This window comes from Ictalurus punctatus, chromosome 2, assembly GCF_001660625.3.
Source record: "Ictalurus punctatus breed USDA103 chromosome 2, Coco_2.0, whole genome shotgun sequence".
Lineage (NCBI taxonomy): Eukaryota > Metazoa > Chordata > Actinopteri > Siluriformes > Ictaluridae > Ictalurus > Ictalurus punctatus.
The window spans coordinates 10578302-10595728 of NC_030417.2; the positions used below are offsets into that span (position 1 = coordinate 10578302).

At 40.0% G+C, this 17427-nt stretch overlaps 1 protein-coding gene across 3 annotated transcripts in view; it reads left to right on the forward strand.

The window, feature by feature from the left end:
- The first annotated feature begins 8598 nt into the window (after positions 1–8598).
- Positions 8599–17427, forward strand: part of foxo3b (forkhead box O3b) — a 30601-nt gene continuing 21772 nt past the window's right edge. The window contains exons 1-2 of one of the 3 annotated variants that reach the window (XM_017492985.3): positions 8599–9107; positions 9257–9875. In XM_017492985.3, coding sequence (XP_017348474.1) covers positions 9369–9875 — 507 coding nt within the window. In that variant the 5' untranslated portion in view covers positions 8599–9107; positions 9257–9368. Of the gene's footprint in view, positions 9122–9256; positions 9876–17427 lie in introns of all 3 variants that reach the window. The other 2 variants (XM_017492995.3, XM_047152153.2) reach the window with 2 other exon arrangements.

Here is a 17427-nt window from a genome sequence, read left to right on the forward strand (position 1 = left end):
TAAACTTTTGAACAGGATGATCGGTGTAAGTTGTTAGTATTTTGTCTTCTGGGAGACATATAACTATCTTATTTAGCGTATGAAGGGCAGTACTAAATGGGAAAAAAAGATCTTTAAACAAAATAATAACAATTTACACCGATCATCATCCTGTTCAAAAGTTTACACCCCCCGGGCTCTTAATGTAACGTGTTGCCTTCTTGAGCATCAGTGAATGTTTGCACCTTTTGTAATAGTCGTGTACGAGTCCCTCATTGTCTTCAGTGTGAAAAGACCGATCTCAATATCATATAGTCACTGTTGGAAAGGGCTCAAATATACAGAAGATGCTGGAAAAGTAAAGAATGTGCAGGACCTGGAGGATTTTTCTGAAGAACAGTGGACAGTTTAACTGCTCGGGACAAACAAGGGACTCATGAACAATTATCACAAAACATAAACACAGCTGTGGATCATCCAGGTAACGACACACAGTGTTAAGAATCAAGGGCATGTAAACTTTTGAACGGGGTAATTTTTTATAAATTCAGCTTTTTTCTTGTTTTGTGGACTATCTGTAAACATCTGTTATGTGAAATAGCTTATTCAGGACAGAATTAAATAAACAACAACATGGGATTTTTTATGATCGCTCTTATTTTGTTAACAGTATTAAGATTTAGCAGATTCTGCTAGGGGTACGCAAACTTTTGGGCACAACTGTATATAGTGGGGGCTTTAAAAGGTTGTTGAAAAATAGTGAATAGGAACCTCAGTAGCATCATGTATTATACAATCATGTATTATAGCTTTCTTCATTTGTAAATATTCTGTCTCTCTTTTTTTTCAGGTGATGGTGCTAGCTGAAGCCCCTCTGTACCATCTCTTTGATGGAGGCTCTGTGTCTGGAGAGGAAGAGCGGGATCGTCTGATGCTCGATGAGCTCAGCCTCACTAATGTAAGTGAGTGCTTTAGCCACAAGGCCAGCAGCAGTCGGCTGGTTTTTAAGCATTTCTTCATAATTAACCCTTTAAATTCCCCAAACTCGTTGACAGCACCAGACTAGAGGTTTGTCACTCGTATATAGTTATGGGGGTCAGTCAATTCTATGTTTTTTTTATATATCAGCACCTAAATAACAATTATGTGGTCCTCACCAACTTCTATAAACAAATAACTCCAAGTGACACACACAAAAAAAAAAAAACACAACAGATTTCAATATGTAGTCATTTTTCAGAGTAATTAGCAGCCAGGTGTTACTAATGAAATGCACAAGATTAGGTAATCATCAAGAAGTGTGACTATTTCTGTAAAAGCAGAACTGTTCTGGATCACTCGGGTGTGTGTCTACATCATGCCAAGAAGAACGGACATCAGCCATGTCCTCAGAGAAGCAATCTTTGCTGCTCATCAAGGGTTATAAGGCCATCTCTGAACAATCTAAAATTCAACATTATACAGTGAGAAGGATTGTTTACAAATGTAGAGCCTTCAAGACAGTTGCCAATCTTCCCAGGAGTGAGTGTCCCAGCAAAGGTCAGACCAAGGTCAGATCATTTAATGCTCAGAGATGGATGTAAAGAAAAACCCAAGAGCTACAGGCCTCTGTAAGCACATTTAGATGTTTATGTTCATGACAACACAATCAGAAAAAGACTGAACAAGTATGTCTTTCATGGAAGGGTGGATAGGTAAAAGCTCCTTCTCTCCATAAATAATATGGTGCACGAGTTAGGTTTGCAAAATTGCACTTGAGCAAACCACGAAACTTCTGGAACAATGTCCTTTTTTTCCTGATGAGACCAATGTGGAGATGTTTTGTCATCATGTGCCATACCACACTGAAAAAAAGACATTTCAAGAACATAAAAATGAGTCTTATTTCCCAAGAAAGGGAAATTAGTCTTATTTTTTTTGTTTTCAAATAAAAATATAATCTTGTCAACCCTGTTTTGCAAGTCATCTCATTTTAAGAAAAGATGTCTAACTTTGTCTAACATATTCCAGTAGAAGAACAAGATGGTTTTCCTTGTTTTAAAAGCCCACTTGCACAACTTTGTAATTTTTCAATGAAGCAGCTACAGTGCCTTCCACTAATATTGGCACCCTTGGTAAATATGAGTAAAGAAAGCTGTGAAAAAATGTCTTATTGTTTAACCTTTTGATCTTTTGTTCAAAAAAATTCATAAAAATACTCTGCTCTCATGGATATCAAACAAGTGCAAACACAACACAGGTTTATCACAAAAAAATCTTTGTTAAATATAGGTGTGCAACAATTATTGGCACCCTTTTAGTCAATACTTTGTGCTACCTCCCTTTGCCAAGATAACAGCTCTGAGTCTTCTCCTATAATGTCTGATGAGGTTGGAGAATACATGGCAAGGGATCTGAGACCATTCCTCCATACAGAATCTCACCAGATGCTTCAAACTTCGAGGTCCACACTGGTGGACTCTCCTCTTCAGTTCACCCCACAGGTTTTCTATGGGTTTCAAGTCAGGGGACTGGGATGGCCAGGGCAGGATCTTGATTTTGTGGTCAGTAAACCATTTCTGTGTTGATTTTGATGTATGTTTTAGATCATCGTCCTGCTGGAAGATCCTACCACAGCCCATTTTAAGCTTTCTGGCAGAGGCAGTCAGGTTTTCTTTTAATATCTGGGGTACTTAATATCAGGTGTACTAAAAAAATGTAAAATATAAATGGGAATATATTTCAAAAATATTTTTCTCATATGAATTAATCAATAATTGTTGCACAGTGATATTTAACAAAGATTATTTTGATAAACCTGTGTTGTGTTTGCAATTGTTTGATATCCATGAGAGCAGAGTATTTTTGTGAGTTATGTTAACAAAAGGTTAAACAATAAAGACAAATTTTCACAGCCACCTTTGCTCATATATACCAAGGGTGCCAATAGTAGTGAAGGGCAGTGTATGTATCATGGTTATGCTGAAATCCAAGCTACATACATAGAACATAGAAAACATATCAAATGTTTTAAAATGCAGTTTTTCACAAATTGGTGAACCTTTGCCCATCTTTACTCCTGAAAGACTCTGCCTCTCTAAGATACTCTTTTTATACCCAGTCATGTTACTGACCTGTTGCCAATGAACCTCCAGCTGTTTCTTTTTACTAACACTTAATTTTCCAGCCTTTTGTTGCCACTGTCCCAATATTTTTGACACGCGTTGCAGCCATCAAATTCAAAATGACCTTTTTTTTTCCTTTTCTTAAAATGATACGTTTCCTCAGTTTAACCATTTGATATGTTTTCTCTGTTCTATTGTGATTAACATACGTCTTTATGAGATTTGCAAATCATTGCCTTCTGTCTTTATTTACATTTTACACGGCGTCCCAACTTTTTTTTTTTTTTTTTTTTTCCAAATTGGGGTTGTATTTCCAACCTTAAGAATTAAAGTTGTTTTTTTCTTTTAGCAAGTCTGTATTTTGTACAAGTCTGTACGGATGTGTTTAGGAAGCGCCTGACGTGGTCCACAGCGGAGGAGGAATTTTTTCTCCCTGCAGAGGACGCTGTCCCGACTCACAGAGATGCAGACGAAGCAGTACTGGGTTCAAGTAGACCAGAGGCGAGTGTGAACCACCGTTTCAAAAGGACTACATCTAAATCAGACAAAGTGTCAGCTGTAACATACAAGAATATACAAATATACAAGAAACATCTTTTACTAGCCACACAATCCTTCCTGATTTTCTTTTAGCAAGAAATAGGAATATTATGAAGAGATTAAAGTGTGTTACAATAATTAAATTAGATTATACAGCAGTTAGTTCCGGTCCACTAATAGTGCTGATATTTAGTGCAAGCGCACGGGGATGTTTCTATGCACGTAGCACGGAGCTCGTCTGTGTTCGCCATGTGTAATTCCACGTCCTAGTTCGAAACGGTTACTACAGTAGAGTTAGCGACTCCATCAACGGACGTGGAAAAGGAATATAACTTTCAGTAACTAAACCTGTGACGTAGGGGGAATGTCCAAGTCAGTATGAGTTAGCTAGTGGACTATCAAAATGAGTACGGCTTCAGCTGTCAATCACAGTGACACTAGCCAATCGTGCGCACCTGTGAGCTCATGTGACACAGCATGAACAGATTAAAAGATTCACGTATCTCAGAAGCACACCAGTTGGTTAGCTTCGGTACGATAGGGCTGAGCTAGCTAATATGGTGGGTGCGAACTGACCAAATCGAGGAGAAAATGTTCCCCAAAAACAATAATATAAAGACATTTTTCCTCAAACGGAGAGTCTGAGAGACTTTGCTAGATTTCACGTAACATTACGCTTTGAGAAAGAGAAAAAGAAGGGAGGATGAGGGGAAGACGGTTTATAAACGCCATAACGTAAGTGACAACAGGAGCTACCGTGATTCACGGACGTTTCGTTGGAGAAATAGCTGCGTCTTAAGAGAAATAAAACGCCACCCTGTCGTAATTGTTCTACAAAAGTAGATGTTACATTAAGACTTAGAGAGTTTTACTCCTTGCTGAATGAACATTAGATTTAAGCTAGTAGTATTCCAGTAGTAATAATCTCTTTTAAGACCGTAACGGAGAGCACAAAAGCCATTTTTTGTTATTATTGATTAAAGAATTCCTGTTGGACAAGTCATTTAATTGTGTATGTAACACTCTTATATTAATAATTAAACTGCAGTAGTGGGAAGGATTGAAAACATCAGAGTGCCTTTTTTCTTTTGTATGAGCTACACATACGTTATCCAACCCAATATCCCAGTGACCTCATTGAAATACATAGTTCACTCACATATCATTGACGTACCCTGTATAATGCAGATGGAAGATTTGCTTAGCTTACATTATTATTTTTTTTGTATCCACAAGGTTCAATTCAATTCAGTTTTATTCGTATAGACAATAGACGTCGTCACAAAGCAGCTTTGCAGCTTTACAGCTATCTGCCTATCATTCTATATATCTATCTATATAGATAGATATATAGATGGATAGATAGATAGCTGTAAAGCTGCTTTGTGCATATATATATATATATATATATATATATATATATATATATATATATATATAAAATCAGGATATACATTTTAAATGTAGACATGTATCCCTAATGAGCAAGTCAGAGATGACATGAGGAAGAAACCTCGAGAGGAACCAGACTCAAAAGGGAACCAGTTCTATAACTGTGCACTATAGAGTCAAAAAGTGCAATTGTGTAACCAGGAAATTCATTATCATTTTCCCATTAAGTATATTTGGTTTGTGGCAGTTGTAGTCCTAAAGCTATCCTAGCAAAACTGTTCATATCAACTGCAATCCAAAGCCATCTTCATGGGTTTTACGTGGTAATTTAACATCCTCTGTAATCTTATTGATCTTTAGGCTGCTCATGTGGTTCATGGCTAGTTCGACTGTAACATGTATATTTGGTATGTATGTGATGTGGTAGGGACTAGAAATAATTGTGTTAAATTATGCTTGTGGCATTTTTTTTTTTTAATGGAAGATGCACAGCACCCCCTAATGTTTGCACCCAGCAGGAAGAAAAAAACATCTGGTGAGGGAAACATCTGGTTCTCAATATGCACAAACAATATATTTAAAGATTTTTTATGTTTACAATTTTTTTTTAAGTATTGTATTTTTCTGTGTATTCATCTTTACGTATTTTACCCTTGTCCCTAATATACAATGTACATTTTATCAATTAAAAACTTAATTAATTTATTATTGTTGTTGTTATTGTTATGCTTGAATCCTATAAAACACATTATAGAGGATTAAATTTACAATGCCAGCTTAGTTAGTGGATCCCAAAGAATATTTCTTTACCCGCCTAACTATAAATGGATAACTCATCTAAAATATTTGACATGATTGTTTCCATAAACTCCTCGTGATAATGTGCCTGTACTAGCATTCATTCCTTTATTCCTTAAACACGACAGGAACTCCAATGAAGAGCCCTCTGGTTTCTTGAAGACGTGTTGTATACATTGGTGTATACTTCCTTTAGATCATTTAGCTCTCTGAAGAACCTGCTTTCCACGTGTCCAATAGGTAGAGTTTCCTTCTGCATTGTTTCTGAACAATAGCAATGTAAACACATTGCAAAAATACAGCATGTTATTGTAGCTTACTCTACTTTAACACTATTGTTCCTGACCCTGATTCTGGAGTACCGTTTGAGAGTTTCCTTGTTCCCTACACACCTGATTCTACTCTATTCTCAGATAAAGGGAGAATTTCAAAAACATTGAAATGTACAGGACAGGGGTTGGGAACATATGACGTAATGCCTGGGTTAAGTTGTTCTTTTATTGGCCAATAGATGGCAGCAAAAGACAGTTATGCAGGTTGCTGGTTCAAGTTTTATTGGCATGTGCATAAAGCTATATACAAATCTTTATATAGTGAAACTCTTGTGCTAGAGTTGCATACTCTTGCAATATATATATATATATATATATATATATATATATATATATATATATATATATATATATAGTTATTAACTAGTGCAGTGTGTAAACATTGAACATACAGAATTATAAATGTGCTTTATATTAATATTTGCAGTGATTATAGAGTGATCGAGTGCTCTTGGGTTTGACTGATATTGTTTGTGGATGATGTTGCGCCACAAAAGAATCACTTCCTCGAAATGTGATAAACAAGAGCATCATATACAGTACACTGAACTTGTAATGCAATGTGTCTGAGCTCACAAAGAAAACCATGTGCTATGATGAAGTTCAAGTGTGTACTATCTGTATACAAAGGATCTAGGTAGATTAACATCTTAAAGCATATGCAGTCCTGTCCTTGTGAATGTCACGTCTTCAAGAATGTGTTTGTGTGGGCTATATTCAGATATTTATGGGCCATTCAGTAAGTTGTCTTCCCTCTCTAACTAGGGTAGGGTAGTCAGTACCGGTATTAATGACCACGTCATCCCTACAATACTGGATTAAAAATTCCATAACCTCCAAAAATTTGACCTGCTGTCTCAAGTGAGGTCAAAACCAGAAGGGTTCGAGGAAGGATTGACTTGATTGATGACATTCAAGAGGGTGGAGGTAGGTGGAGGCATAATATGCGTATAAACACAGTAACAATCCAAGGGCACACTATCCTTAGGTGTAGTCACTAGACTTAAATGACATCATTACAGTGCAACAAAGCCATTCATGGTTTCTAATAAATGCATGAACCTCATTACTATTACATCATGCCGCACCCTGAAAGGGATCTTGCTCTTTACCCAAACTGTTCTGTCATGTTATACACCATTATTCATGGATAACATAACACGACATAACATAGAAGGCGTGTCCTGATTCCTCGCTGCAGCAGACAGGTGGAAACTGGTTTGCTCACTCCATCACGTGCGCAAGCCGTAAGTCATGGTGCTCATCATCTGAGAGAGAAAAAAAACAAAACCCTCTTCGTCAGGAACAAAGATGTGCTGGATTGTGGTGTTTGAAAGGACAGAGTAGTAGGGAATGATGCCATACATACATATTTGAATAATAATAATATGTCAAAATAATAAAATCGAGCATTCTAGAAATACTGAATCACCATCTGGACATAGATGTATGTGTGAAATTGGTCATATAATCAGAAAGGATTATATAGAGGATGTGCTGTTTCTTTATTTCTAACAGTATGATGTCACATCTTTGAACGCTCTAGTGCTGGCAGAAAGGGGGGTGTGTCAAGAGATTTACACAGGATTAAAGGGCCAGCAAGGCGCAACTACATTTGAGTCGGCTACATTGTGGAGCCAAAGGTATGTGGACACCTGACCATAACACTCAGATGTTCTTGTTGAACATCTCATTCCAGATTGATCCCCCCCTCCCCTCCCCTCCCCTCCCCTCCGCTCCCTTGCTATACTGTAATAATAATAATAATAATAATAATACTAATAACCTCCTCCACTTTTCTGGAAAGGCTTTCCACTAGATTTCAGAGTGTGGCTGTGAGGATTTGTGTTCATTCAGCTACAAGAGCATTAGTGAGGTTGAGGTCAGGCGGTGATGTCGGGATGGTGATGAGGCTCCAGTTCCAGTTCAGGGCTCTGTGCAGGACACTTGAGTTCTTAGTGGTGAGATGGTCAGGTGTCCACATACTTTTGGTCACACCATGCATATGTGTGTGTGTGTGTGTGTGTGTGTGTGTGTGTGTGTGTGTATATATATATATATATATATATATATATATATATATATATATATATATATATATATGAACTCATTGTATGTTCTTACTTATTAAAAGTAAGTTTGTTTACATCAATCCAAACATGTATCCTTTACATGTTACCAAAAAAAAAACCCCAAAAAACAACACGTGCATTTCCTGTATTCTACAGTATGAAGGTTATATCAATATAAATATCACTCACAATCTTCATTCTCTTGCAACTTGCACTATATTTGGCAATCTTGGGCTTGTCTGAACATGCTCTCGTGCGCGTGCCTGGTATACTTCACGGGGCATGGCCCTTTAAAAGGCGATCCCACGCGCAGGGGAGGGAGGGAGCGGGTGGATGACGGATTTAATCTTTTCTCTCTCCCTCTCGCTTTCTGTCAGTCTCTGCAGTCAGTCCTTTGTATAAATTGCACAGTAGCTCGTTTAGTACCGAAGGAGGACGGGTTGTGGGTATGATTTACAGTACAGAGAGTGCAGTTACAGAACAAGAGCATTTTGGATTTGTTGTAAACTGGTGTCCACACTTTCTCTCTCTCTTTCTATTTTGCACAGCTTTCTCTCTTGTGAGAAGGGAAGCCGAATGATTCATACGAGCAATGATATAATATAATCCAGCTTTCTTGATCTGACACTGCGCATTTTATTTGATTATTATTTATTTTATTTTTTTTTATGTTCATCTAATTCTGGTCCTCTTGTGAGCGCATGGAGATTTCACTGAATGGGATGGGTTTTGGTGACGTTGCTGCGCTCTCTTCTCGGCCATTGGCGAAGTGCGCGTGAGATCTACAGCTGCATTACATCAGTGCTCGGTCTGAGCTCGAGCGCGCTGCAGAAACGGAGTCCGGTGTACGGCGGGGAAGGCTGCGGGATCTGAACGGGTCCTGGTGAATGGTGTGTGTGTGTGTGTGTGTGTGTGTGTGTGTGTGTGTGTGTGTGAGATTAGACTACAATACATAGATATATTCGACTATAAGCGTGCACAGTTCTAGCGAAAAGCACGTGCCATCTATAGTCTAATTCTTCATGTGTGTTTTGTACAGATTGTCCGGACGCGTTCATGGCACGCCACTTTGACAGCGCGCCTCTACGCGTCTGAACTTGCACCGGGGAGCTCGTGCAGTAGTGCGATTGTCTACAGGTTAAGAAGTCTCGATGGCTGAGACGACACCCCCCGAGCCTCTGTCCAGTCTGGACGTGGCCATTGATCCTGACTTTGAGCCACAGAAGCGGCCGAGGTCATGCACTTGGCCGCTGCCGGAGTCCAGCTTGATTAAGCCAGAAGCCAACGACACGTACATCATCCCGGAGGAAGAGGATGATGAGGAGGAGAGTGCAATGGCTGTGAGCGCTAATGGAGACGATGGCAGGCCTGATGGACTGAGCTCGAGCGGAGATCAGGATCAGCAGAGCCAGGTCGAGGCTAAAGCGCGCGCTGCTGAGGTGAATGGACACGGGGTGCAGCAGCAGCAGCAAACCCCACGCAAGTCCTCATCACGCAGGAACGCCTGGGGTAACCTGTCCTACGCAGATCTTATCACCAAAGCCATCGAGAGCACGCCGGACAAAAGACTGACTCTCTCTCAGATCTATGACTGGATGGTCAGAAATGTCCCCTACTTCAAAGACAAAGGAGACAGCAACAGCTCCGCTGGCTGGAAGGTACGTGTGCACTGTTCGAATACATTGTTTTTTTGTTTATTTTCTCGTGCTCACGCTGAGTGCACCCCTATTTGTTACAACTAAAACAAAAACAAAAGGAACACATGTTCTGGCGCGCGTGCGCAAGTGTGCGTGCGTGCGTCTCCAGACGGGCGCGCGCTTAAGCACAGCAGCAAGAGCGCCCGCGTGACTCAGTTTCTTGGCGATGCGTATGACCTCATATGTAAACAAAGCGTTTATTCATGAGTTTAAATATTTGCTGAACTCGTTGTTCAAAGGATATTGGACAACAACAAAAAAAATGGGTGCGTGAATACTTACATAATTACTCTGACATCTTTAGAAAATAAAAATAAACGACACAAAGAAACATAAATCAGTGTAATGCAGTGAGCTTATGCAGACTCAACTGCTAAGTATTCATAATCGAATGCATTAAGCACCATTGCTAACCTGTAATACCTTGAAGAAAGAAAGAAAGAAAAAGAAAAAAAAAAAAGCGTATACATGAACTGACAAGTCTGTCTGTTGTGGCTTGTATGACACATGACACAAGCTATGGGTCTGAAACCAACCCCCCTCCCACCCCCAAACAAAAACAAGTTGTTTTCTTGCCCTGACCACACCATGATCATAATTATCCAATAATTAATGTTGAGAGACGCACACACCTCCATTGTGTGAACCGCCTATAGGCATCTCGTGGAGAATTTAACCTTGTACGTGAACAATAATAATTTTTTTAAGTGTGACTTGTTTCCTATTCCTGCAACATGACCAGCTTACAACCTGCCTGGGCATGTTCCAGTTCATATGTTATTCTGCACACATACTGCCTGAAGGTGGCTATACGGCAGACGACACACAAAGAGTAACTGTAACAGAAGTCAACAGCGGAGAGCATCTCACACCTAACTTATTAGCTAAAAGTAACAACAGGCCTAATGATAGCTAGCTATAATCAAATAGCAGATGAAAACGTGCTGTGTAACATAATATTAGATAATTTTACGGTCTCACTAGCTAGTTCAGAATTCACTTACATAAAATATATATGTATATATATATATATACACACACACACACACATTCTTGAGTTACTTCAACACAAGTGATGAAAATCCATGTCTTTTATTCTGGCCTTTCTTTTGTTCAGCTTAACTTGTATTAAACGGTTTCTTGTCTTGGTCTGACTTTGCGTTGTTGTTTTTGAACTAGATCGCTTAATGAATTGGATAAATCTCGTCACAAGTTTAATTAAATGAAACTTTTTTTTTGTAGAACCTACTCCAAGTGTTATTGTAATGTCTATGCTACTTACTCGCTATTGGATAAATCATATTTCAGAATTGAACTTGCAACATTAGGCTTAACATAACATATATATTTTTTTAAAAATCCCAATTGTTTGGAATTCTTTTACATTTCCTTTCAGTAGAAGGTATCTGTCTTCCTCTTGTGTTTGTGTTATGTTCACACCAGTTTTCTTGACTCGGTCATCAGTTGCCTAAATGAATACGAGAGCCCACTTTCACCAAAACCTGCTGCATGTATGAAGAAGCTACAATGGAATTACTAATGAAGCGTCAAATGCCCAAATCTCAGGAGCTAAAAGATACATTGTCACTAGTTAAAAATTCAATGTATTTAGACGTAAAGTAGGTGGCCAGTGTGGGTCAGAAGCAGTGTGGCTGGAGTAACGACAACCAGGAATTTGTATCTATCTGACCATCCCTAAGAATTGAAGTGAAGATGAAACACAGATTTCCAAACGTGCTATACAGCAGTCCGATCTTTGCTGTGTGGTGAAATCTGTGCTCATCAGGTGTAACCAGATTCTTCAGATTTAGGCTTTCAAAACTTGCAATTATTGGGAAGAGATTTCACAATGTGGCACACAACGAGATGTACACAAAGGTGTACTGTATCTTTAGCATCGGGTGAGGTGTGTGTGTGTGTGTGTGTGTGTGTGTGTTTGTGTGTTTGGATTGTAGGTATGACTATCACTAGAACTCCTACCTTGAATAGCATGTAGGGTTCTTTCTTGAATGTAATCCCATAGACCACAGTTTTCTTGGTGTCTGTTTTATTGATTACTACTGGAAGGTAGAGTGTATTGAAGTGTTCGATTTAACCTCACAAATTCCTGCAGTGGAATAAAACCAATATGTGGAAGGTGTTCAGAGAAATATTTAGAGTCAATAAAAAAAACCTCAAAGTAGCCCTTATGTAAACAAGCATGCATCTCTCTTACACTCTCATATGTTTTATATATATATATATATATATATATATATATATATATATATATATATATATATATATATATATATATATATAAACATTAGTTACATTATAATCAGGTGTCATTGGAGAATTCAAACCGCCCTATATGTTAATTGTGCCATACAGTACATGCACACACCTTGCTTCAGATACGTAGCTTTTGTTCTCCATGTCTGAGAGAGAGAGACCTGGGTGTCCTGCGTAATATGCTCCAAACCACATTCCTTCCTTGAGCTATTACTGAAGGTCTGGAACAGTTCCAGCATTGCAAATATTTTTAAATGAGACAGGCAAATGATCTCGTGCATTTCAGTTGTGTATTTTTAGCTGAGATGGTGAGGGTGTGTATGGGTAGGTCTTCTGCCCCAAGCCTTTGATATCATATGCGTCCTCTTAGGACAGGTCTGGTTTAAATTGCATGAATTAGGGGATGAGTTTTTACATACTATACACAGGTCAACTGAATAGACTGATGTGAAGCTCCACTGCGGCGTGTCTAACGAGCATATCTAGACGTCATGACGGACTTTCCTTTGTTCCGCTGCGGTTGGAGAAGAGGGGGATGGGGTAGGACGGTCAGCATAGGTAATAATGCAGTGCTCATGAACTCCCAATCGCCAGTCCGTGAACAATTTATGACGTTATGCATTGTGGAATGGACTGATGGGACTCTTCTGATTATCTGTCACACACACAGTGTGGCATGTGTGTATGTGTAAGTGAAATAGTAGCAAAGATAATTTACTGATAATTTGCTAATGCCAAATGATTACTACTTCTCCAAGACACTTATTCACTTTTCTGGTTCTTTTATTATTATTTTATTTAACGTATGCACATTTCCCCATGTGGACAGTGTATTGAGTGCTTCGGGCCACTGTGCAGCAATCCGGTGGAGTTTGTACTACCTGCTATAGGAAGCACAGAGAAGACTTGCATGTCTGAACTGATAGGATTTGGGTCTGCGGACTATTTCCTGAACTGGGGTCGTTACTTAGTGAGTCGGGGCTTCGTGTTTAATTCCAATACATCTTCTGTCTCATTCGCGAAAACACAGTGCTCAGTGCTATATTGTCCCCAAGCCTGCAAAAAAACAGGTACTGACTGAATAAATACACATTTCAGCGGCGCTCTATCATCTATAGCGTTGTGCCTGGTTCGTATGTGCTCATAAGTAAATAATGTGTTCTTTTGTAGCGTCATGTGATTGGTGGCTTGTTGCCATGGTTGCCCATGTGTGGTGTAAGTTCATGAGAGGGTGAGGTGGTGTGGGCGCCTCTCTGGCTGGCACTGCTACCACAAAGCATTCGTGTATGTGGGGTGGAAAAGGGAGGAAAAAGAAGAAAAGAAAAAAGGTGAGCGATGGTTATGTCAGCGAGGATAGTCATAGGTTTTTCAGATGGTCATGTGTTGCCATGGTGACAGGGCTACGAGAGTACAGATGCCTTTCCATCCAAATGTTAAAACAAATCTTGAGCAGATTTCCAAAATGTGTCTCCATCGATTACAACTGCGATTATTCAGAGCAGGGGTAACAAGATGAACACACACACTTGCTCGCTCGCTCACTCACTCGCTCGCTCACTCACTCACGGAGGAGGCACACTCGTTTGTTTGAAATCATTTATTGCATCATGGTTTTTTTCAAGCCACCAACATTTCCATGTCACTCGAGTCTGAACTCGTTCTGTCTTTAATAATAAGGCTTGCATATGTGCAAATACAAGAATTTGCATAAGCACAGGTGGTTGTGGTGTGTGTGTTTTAGGAGTGTGTTGGAGTCTATTAGAAATGCATGTAGTGTTGAGTATTTTAGTTGCTCCAAACCACCCATCCCCAAATAAAATTTGGATCTTTGAGTCGGACATGGCGCCACAATGGTGCAGCTTCACCAATGGTCATCAACAATGTTCCTGGAGATCTACCTTCCTGAAGACTTTAGCTCCAACTATAATCGTGCCCACTTGACCGTCTAATCATCAAGACTTAAGAGGCAATGATTAGACGGTGAGGAAGGTAAGGTAAAGTCTTCAGGAAGGTAGATCTCCAGGAACATGGTTGTTGGCCACCTGGGCTTCGCGGCCTCTGGTTCGATCCTGAGCTCAGGTCACTATCTATACCTTGTTTCTGTGAATGTTCTTCGGGGTTCCTCTGGTTTTCTTTGACCTTCCCAAAAAACACGCCAGTTGGTGTATAAGATAAATTGCCCCTAGGTGTGAATCACTGTGTGAATGTGTATATATATGTGTGTGTGTGTGTGTGTGTGTGTGTGTGTGTGTGTGTGTGTGCATGGTGCCATGTGATGGACTGGTGTCCCATCCAGGGTGTATTCCCACCTCATGCTCAGTGTTCCCAGATCCACCATATACCCTGTTCAGGATAAACCGGTTACTGAAAGTGAGTGAATCAGAATCAGAAATCCCTGAAGAGGGAAGTGTGAGCCTCGTCTCTACTCTGTCAACAAGCAGTAAACATCATATGCTGTGAGATACTCCTCAGGTGTCCACTATTCAACAAATACAACCCTGCATCACTCCCTCTGGTACGCTCCTCCCCAAAACGCTCTGACCCAAGCCTTTTGAAAGTTTAATTTGTTTTTCTCACGACCTGTCCTCTCCAATTAAGGCTGTCTGGCCCGGCAGCGGTGCTGAGCAGGGGAGGCTAAATTGTTCTTGATTAAAAATTAATTGACTACAATAAAGCTAGCGCTCTGTGTCAGGATTGGAGCTCCTCACTGAGATGGCGTGATGAAAAGAAACCGAGCTCTGTAGTGAAAAAAATAAATAAACGAAGAAACAGACACTTTTGAAAGGCGTGCCTTACTCACGCAGTCTAATTCATCCGTCGGAGTGGACCTTGTGGATAATTACTGCCCAAGCAGCCTTTATGGAGATGGTCTCGTTTGGGATTCAGTGAGATCTCGCATAATATTATGCCAGATTAAGGCTAGATTGTGGTATTTTACCTCAATCGCCGTTTACCTTTAGTAGCTTTAGTACCCCTTGGTTACTTACCGTGTGTGAATTATTAAAACCATGAGATCTACTGTTATGGCTGCGATTTCCAATGGACGATTGAAGCATGCCCCAGGTGTGGCTCATCATTCCGAAATCATTCCTCGGACAGCGTAAAGATCCAGTGTACCCTCTCTTGGGAAGAGCTGAGCTAAGCAGAGCTGGACAAAGAGAACAACGGAATGAGCGGGGTATGATAGTGGAAGATTGATGGTGTTTACACTGTTTTCCCCAGCTTTGGTTCGTGCCGGGTTTTTCTCAATTGAGACGTCTGGTTTTAAGCTTGATGTTTATCAACGACCTCGTTAATTCACTCCCTTTTTTATTTCTTTTTTTTCTGGGAACTGCGCAATTCCTGTTCACTTCCTTTTCAGCAGGCCTCTACGCTAGTAGACTCCCGCTCTGTGACTAAACAAATGACGGTTTTATTCACCTCAGCGACATGCAAGTATGAAATTTGCCAGTCAAAGCTGCTGTAATGTACTGTATAGCGTACGAGCTGTCTTCGTACTCGGGAAGAAACGTATAGGGGAATTAATCCTTCGGACTTGAGAAAGGTTCCATTCCGAGCCCTGTGTGCTGATTTATATGTTGGTAAAGAGCTACACTAAGCTGAACACACTAAGCTCTAAGCTTTCTCGTAAAGTATGTTCCAAATATGAGAGGTCAGTTGAGGGCTTAGCTCTACAGGCTACAGCTATCGAGGACCGGCGTTTAGCACGTGTCTAAACGTGTTTAAAGGGGACAGTTTTCCGAGTGCTATCAGAGGCCCTTTATCACAAATTTCCACATGTTTAGTGTTTGCACACCTGTCTTAACTGTGACCTCAGGGCCGCCCGGTTGATATGTGAGCAGGCGTGCAGGAAAAGTGCCGCGTCAGGACTCGAGCCTAACTCCTGCAGTAAAGTTTCAGTGCCTGTTCAGCAGGCGGACAGGTTTGTGCCTGTAACGCTATTAGCACTTTGACACACATTCGATGCTGAAGCTCTAATCTAGATCTTACAGCTGAGTCGATTTTGCGGTTAGATTTGTGTGTTCTTTTGATTTTGTTCACTATTTATCCTCCCCCATTCTCTCTCTCTCTCTCTCTCTCTCTCTCTCTCTCTCTCTCTCTCTCTCTCTCTCTCGTCCCTTTTGCACTACAGCGTTTATGAGGGCATGAAATTGCTCCAGAGCTCCAAGGCATATTGAGCCCTGGCTTACGCGGACTATTATCGCTCTTTCTCTATTTCTTTGTTTGTGTTTGTCTTTCTGCACATCTGGCTTTCCCGTACCCATTGTAAATAGCTGTCGTTCCACACATTTTTATCATTTAAAGTGTACACCCTTATGAGAGTTGTTTGCTAGTTTGGCATACATGAGTGCATCAAGACTGGGCCTATAAATGTTTCTACTACAAAAGGCTTCTACTCTTAATGCTTTATTCCGTCAGGGTCAGTGTAGTCTAAATGAGTAATTAGGGGGCCAAGCACCGAATTTGCGTAGGCAACCTATTGTTCTAACTTTTCTTAGTGTTTGTAACTAAGTTTGTTAGAAAATATCCCATCCAGGTGCAAGCCAAAATAAAAATTGTGGAACCAGATTTGGGCAAACTTTCTGTGAGAGTGGGTAGATTGGGATTTAATAAAATAAAATAAAATAAATATTCCCATGCATGCCTCTACTTTGGCTTTCTTATCATTCCAAATCAGACTCTTTAAATCAGAGATAGCAAGACTGGATTAAAAAAAACCTGCCAAGTAATAAACGGTAATCCACAGGAATTACATTAACATAATAAAATGTTGGGACTACGGTTGTTGCTATGCCCTTTGGACTGCAATTATCACATGCGGTTTTGCACTCGGGTCTCCTTTAGTGAACAGTGGACTATTTCAACAAAATAGACTTCATATAAAAACCATAATGAGCTTTCTTTTACTTTTACACTATCCTTCATTACCCAGATGCGGACCAGTTCCCTTCTGAGTCTGGTTCATTTCAAGGTTTCTTCCTCATATCATCTTAGGGAGTTTTTCCTCGCCATGTTCGCCACCGGCTCGCTCAATAGAGATACATTTACACACTTAAAATCTGTATCTTGCGTTTATATAGTTCTGTAAAGCTGCTTTGAGACAACATCCATTGTTAAAAGCGCCCTACAAATAAAGTTTAATTGAATTGAACATGTGGTATAGTTAAACAGCTCCTCGATGTGCCCTAGAAGGATACATAACTAAGTGTAATGGAGTGGAATTTGAGTAAATGGATAA